The sequence below is a fragment of the Drosophila ficusphila genome, unplaced genomic scaffold (genome assembly GCF_018152265.1).
Source record: "Drosophila ficusphila isolate 14025-0441.05 unplaced genomic scaffold, ASM1815226v1 contig_414, whole genome shotgun sequence".
Classification (NCBI taxonomy): domain Eukaryota; kingdom Metazoa; phylum Arthropoda; class Insecta; order Diptera; family Drosophilidae; genus Drosophila; species Drosophila ficusphila.
Genome location: NW_025064328.1, coordinates 21,789,702 through 21,795,814, shown reverse-complemented (window position 1 = coordinate 21,795,814; position 6,113 = coordinate 21,789,702). Strand labels below are relative to the sequence as shown.

The window sequence follows — 6,113 nt, the reverse complement described above, 5'->3', positions numbered from 1 at the left end:
CAACTCGGTTCGACGAACCCAAATAAAGCAGATAAGAAATATTGTTAAGCGCCGCTTAAACGCTTATCTACGCTCAGGCGGGACGCCGCTTGTTATCTTCTGATCTTCGATTTGGCTTTGCATTGGAACTTTGATCGGAACGCCGTTTGTTTCTTCGCTTTGGCTTTGTGCTGGATTTTGGGTAAGGAAAAGAAAAGGTTTTTTGTGTGTGCGTGTGAGTGTCATAGCTGAGCGGCATTGTTGTGAAGGTTTTTTCGGGAAGGTTTTGTTTACTCTCGCCAACATGAATTCAGAACCAGAAACTTCTCTGTCCTTAAATAAATTTATTAATCTCCAAGTTGACAGGCACAGCACTTTGAAGGCAATTTTACAAAATTACAGAAAAGATTCGGCAAGTAGGAAAACGCTGGTATATTTTAAAAAACGTTTTCAGCAAATAGATGAATTGCGGAGTGCGTTTTTGGTCGCTCACGAGCAGATTGTTAACATAGCCGGCTATGCGGAATCGGCGTATGCTTCCAAACATTTGCAATCGGAATTTGAAGAGCGGTATATGGACGCCTACTGCCTTTTCGCCGAGGATCAAGAGAAGCTTGTGCCAGCGGAATCTAAGACCGCGACTGTCGCCGCAGCTGTCGGACCAACTGCTGAGGTTAGGATGACGATGCCACAAATGACAGTGCCGAAATTCTCAGGTGCGGCCGTGGACTGGCCGGGATATTTCGATGCATTTAACAGCCTTGTATACAACAATCCGTCGCTAACCGGGATGCAAAAGCTGCATTTTCTCAAGGAATCGCTCCCTGCCGGACGCGATAACGACGTGCGCAAATGCAGCTCACCGACTCCAACTTCCCGGTGGCTTGGTCCCTGATGCTAAAGCGCAACAACAACCCGCGTCTGGTCTTCGCTCATCACATGAGCGCTATTTTTTCGTTGCCGAAATTGCAGAAGGAGTCGTCGGAAGCGCTCCGGACTATGCTCAGCACCGTCAACGTGTGTCTCGCCGCCTTCAAGCGCGTCAAGGCCTTAGAAGGGGAGGCACACCATTGGCTGGCATATCACGCGGCTTCCAGGCTCCCAAAGGAGACACTCAACGCATGGGAGCACCATCAAGGTAGTACGGCAACCGTCCCGTCCTATGCCGACCTGGAGTCGTTTCTGAACGACCGGCTAGTTGTCATGGATGCGATCGAAAACCGAAGCGCGTCGAACGACCTCAATCCTGGGCCGGGATCTTCAGATGCCATGCGCCGGGTTCGAGTGCACAACGTGCGAGACGAGTCAGGGCGTCCCGGCTTAAGTTCTCATCATTGCAACGGCGGTCACATTCTGCGCCGTTGTTCGGCGTTTCTAGCCATGGACGCTTGGAGGCGCAAGGAGATTGTGGGCAGGGCGAAGCTGTGCATCAACTGCCTCAGCAAGGCTCATGCGCTTCCCCGCTGCACCAGCAACAAAGGGTGTCAAATTTGCGGTCAGCGTCATCATACGCTGTTGCACTTGCCGAGTGCAACTCAGCCCGCCATCGCTTCGCAGGCGCCCTCTGCCCCGACGTCGTCGCTGCAGCCGCGATCGTCGGTGGCTAATAATGGTGAGCAGTCTCAACGGGAAGTCGGCTCCGAATATCGATGTTTTACTTCCTCATCGCCCTCTAATCGAGTGGGCAATGTACTTCTGGCTACAGCACGCATCACGGTCCAGAACCCAGACAACGGGCTGCAAGCTGTCATCACGGCGCTCATCGATCAGGGCTCCGAAGCGACCATCGTATCCGAGCATGTGGTGCAATCCCTACATCTCAGGCGGACAATGGCGAGGACGTCTATTGTCGGAGTAGGCCAAGGGGTTGGGTCCAGGAGCAAGAACATGGATAATTTCAAGGTTCTTAGTACTAATAATCATTTCTCGCTAGACGTCTCTTCGGCATACGTGTTGGACACTGTCACTTCGCTGCTGCCCTGCTCAAGCTTCTCGCCGCAACGATGGACCCACATTCAAGGACTTCCGCTAGCAGACCGTGCGAAGAGGATTGACCTTATCTTGGGAGTGGACCTTATCGCGCAGATCATGCTGCCCGGTACACGGATAGGAAGTCCTACGGAGCCAATTGCGCAACAGACTCAGCTGGGATGGATTCTCTCAGGTCAAGCCGCCGGCGCGACCAGTTCCACCCAGATCCGTTGCCATCATGTAGTCTCCGAGGCGGAGTCGCTGCTGAAGGGTTTTTTCGAGGTCGAGACCGTACCAGAGCGGACGGCTCGCACGGAGGAGGATCGCTGGTGCGAATCGTTCTTTCAAAGAACGCATTCCCGACGTGCGGATGGGCGCTACGTGGTGCGTCTTCCTTTCAAGAGATATCTGGACCACAACATCGTGTTGGGACGATCCCACCAAGGGGCCCTTAACCGATTTCTCCAGCTCGAGCGGCGGCTTGCAGCACGCCCGGTGCAAGAAAGGCAGTACGCGGAGGAGATCGAGGAGTATTTCACCTTGGGACAAATCGCTGTCGCGGAAGGATCCGAGAGCAGCTTATGTGTTCGCACACCGACCGGAATGCATCATGCATCTTGTGTGCTACCCCACCACGCCGTCTACAAGGCAGAAGGTCCTGCCACGAAGCAGAGGATAGTGTTCGACGCATCCGCAAAAACGAGCAACGGGAGATCCCTAAATGATGTTTTAGTCACCGGACCCCCTCTCCAAAACGACATGTCTGCTGTTCTTCTCAATTGGCGAAAATATCGTTATGTTTTTGCAGCTGATATCCAGAAAATGTATCGTTGCATTGACGTTCACCCGGAGGACACGCAATATCAGCGGATTTTATGGCGGGCGGCGGATGAAACCATCAAGGCATACGCGTTGTCGACTCTGACGTTCGGAACGGCATCCGCACCATACACGGCCATAAGAGTCATACACCAATTGGCGCAGGACGAGAAGGATTCTTTCCCAAGGGCCGCCGAGGTCTTGAAGGAAGAGATATATGTGGACGACATACTATCTGGAGGGCACACTATGGACGATGCGGAAGAGAAGCGGATGCAAGTCGTGGGAGCTATAAAATCCGCACGGATGGAATTGCGCAAATGGTCGAGCAACGATCCACGATTGTTAGCCTCGGTCCCGCAGGAACATCGATGCTGTCAGACTTTCTTAAACTGGGATACAAAGGATCCGGTAAAGGCGTTGGGGATGTATTGGCTTCCAGACTCCGACTGTTTCAGGTTCAAAATTAATTTTGACTTTCCAGAGTGCACTACGAAAAGGAACTTACTGGCTGCTATCGCACGACTTTTCGATCCCTTAGGTCTGATAGCTCCGGTCATCATCGTTGGGAAGCTCATTTTAAAAGAGGTTACTTCGGTCAAGGTGGCGAGCAGCGAGGGAGTGCAGGTGTCGTTGGACTGGGACTCACCGGTGCCGGCAGTGATTCTGGAGCGTTGGCGAGCATTTCGCTCCGACCTCCCAGGAATCGAGGACATCACCGTCAGTCGGTGGACGGAGTACGATCCCGCCTCTGTAGCCGATGTGCAGTTGCATGCCTTCTGTGACGGGTCGTCGTCGTCGTATGCTGCCGCTGTTTACCTGCGAGTCGAGCACGTCAACGGGACCGTCGGTACGACCTTGCTAGCGGCCAAGACGAAGGTCACACCAGTCAAGCCCTTAACGATACCCAGGACAGAACTAAGCGGAGCAGTACTGGCAGTCAAGCTGGTCAGGTGGTTGTCCACCGCTGTTCGGATTGACGGAGTTCCGATGGAAACCTTCTTTTGGACGGACGCCACTATCGTCTTGCACTGGCTGAACGGAGACGTACAAAGGTGGAAGACCTTTGTGGCCAATCGAGTTGGATTCATCCTGGACCATTCTGACCCAAGTCAATGGCGGCACGTGGGTACCGAAGACAACCCGGCGGACTGCGCAACCAGAGGATTGACTCCGAAGGAGTTACAGAATTTTACCTTGTGGTGGAGAGGGCCAGGCTGGTTGTCGCGCGAGCGAGAATTTTGGCCGAAGCAGTTTCCCAGCTCGATCTTACCATCCGAGCCAGCGCTGGAAGCGAAAACGGACAAGCTCCGAATACACCACGTCTCTCCAGTCCCGTCATTTGTCGTTCGTTTTTCCACGTACAATCGAGCCGTTCGAGTGGTCGCCTACCTACGACGTTTTGTTCACAACGCTTCGCACAAGCCGAGCCGACGCGCAGGAGCCTTGAGCTTACCCGAGCTCGACGACGCCATGTTCTGCATCGTACGGATGGTCCAGATGGAGTCGTTCGCGGCGGACCTTCGATCCGTAAGGAACTCAAAACCGCTTCCGTCCCAGAGCAAGCTGTTGCGGCTGTCCCCCAATCTGGTGGACGATATTTTGCGGGTACGAGGCCGTCTGAGGTTCTCTGCGTTGCCGGCGGACAGGCGCCACCCCATAATTCTCCCCAGTACCCATCATTTTACCGATCTGGTTATTAACTTTTCCCACCTAGCTACGCTTCACGGAGGTGCCCAGCTGACCTTGGCTCATACGCGCCAGCGGTTCTGGATCATCACCGGAAAGCGATCCGTTCAACGAGTGATACGAAAATGCGTTCGCTGCTTTCGCGCCAACCCAACAATCTCGCCGCAGCTCATGGGAGACCTGCCTCTTCACCGAGTGAACCCGCCTCAGAGGCCTTTCGTCACGACCGGAGTCGATTACACCGGAGCCATTGAGCTCAAAGCGGCGCGGATTCGGGGGTCGAGCACATACAAGGGCTATATAGCTGTGTTCATTTGTCTCGCAACAAAGGCAGTTCATTTGGAGCTGGTGACCGGGCTCACCACGGAACACTTCCTGCTGGCATTCGACCGATTTACTGGACGTAGAGGCATGGTTCAGCATCTATATAGCGACAATGGCACCAACTTTGTGGGAGCAGACCGTCAGCTAAAGGGTTTGGTGAAACAATTCCGCGATGATTATGAGTCGCTCATCGCTCCGAAGTGGGCCCAGCTACGGGTCACTTGGCATTTCACTCCGCCTCAGTCGCCTAACTTTGGTGGGCTTTGGGAGGCCAATGTCAAGTCGGTCAAGCACCACCTCAAGCGCGTGATCGCGGATCGAAAGCTAACCTACGAGGAGATGTCCACGGTGCTTATAAGCATAGAAGCGTGCCTTAACTCAAGGCCGCTGTGCCCGCTCACAGCGGACGCGGACGATTTAGACGTGCTCACTCCGGCCCACTTCCTAATCGGCGACTCCATGCTTGCGCCCCCGGAGTACCGACCAGCTTCTGCTAAGTTTAGGGAGCAGTTCCTGCTTCAGCAATCAATGTTACGGCATTTTTGGGACGGCTGGAGTAGGGACTGGCTTAGCCATCTGCAGCAGCGTCCAAAATGGTCACAAAGTTCGGAGAACCTGAAGTTGGATGAACTTATACTCGTCAAGGACGACAGATTTCCTCCATCGCAGTGGCTGCTCGGAAGGATTGTGGAGCTTCATCCGGGTCAGGATGGCTTGGTTCGCGTGGTCACGCTAAAAACCCAGCAAGGACAGCTGAAGCGTTCGGTAGCGAAGATCTGTCGCTTACCGATTCAAGAATAGCCTCCCTCAATGTAGCTCTAGTCGCTCACGCTCATGCACACAATTTCTTTTTCTTTCTCCTCCCAGATTCTAGGTACAGCTCAGGACGCTCAGGACGCCTAGGACGCTCAGGACGCTCAGGAGGCTTAGGGCACACTTAATGCTACGGTCTAGCATTGGCGAGCGGCATGTTCAGATTCGCAATCTTGCCCCACGGTGCCAATACTTGCGGAGAGTTTGGGCAAAGGGGGCTCTGGCTGCTGCTGGAGGGAGAGAGACGAGGCAGTCTGATTCTGCACTGCACCGCGACGCTGACGGAGCTGCGTTATATTTTCTTTTGATTGTTATATATTCCTAACCAACTCAAAGCTACGAATAAATAGTGAAATTATATTGTTGAAATCTCAAAGTGTTTGTTCGACGACGGAACCCCCTTAATTCTATGACCCCGAGCCGCCGGCAGAAGGGGACACATTTTAACAAATCTAATTCGTATTTACTTTTTAAATAATTCTTTTCTGACCCCATCTTGATTTCATAAATAAAATATT

At 53.2% G+C, this 6,113-nt stretch overlaps 1 protein-coding gene across 1 annotated transcript; it reads left to right on the top strand.

Annotated features, from left to right (window-relative positions):
• Positions 1-831: 831 nt before the first annotated feature.
• LOC122320066 lies at positions 832-5,685 on the top strand. Its single transcript, XM_043208142.1, has 2 exons — positions 832-5,547; positions 5,650-5,685. The coding sequence occupies exons 1-2, from the start codon at positions 832-834 to the stop codon at positions 5,683-5,685; spliced, it is 4,752 nt and encodes a 1,583-aa protein (XP_043064077.1).
• Positions 5,686-6,113: the final 428 nt, after the last annotated feature.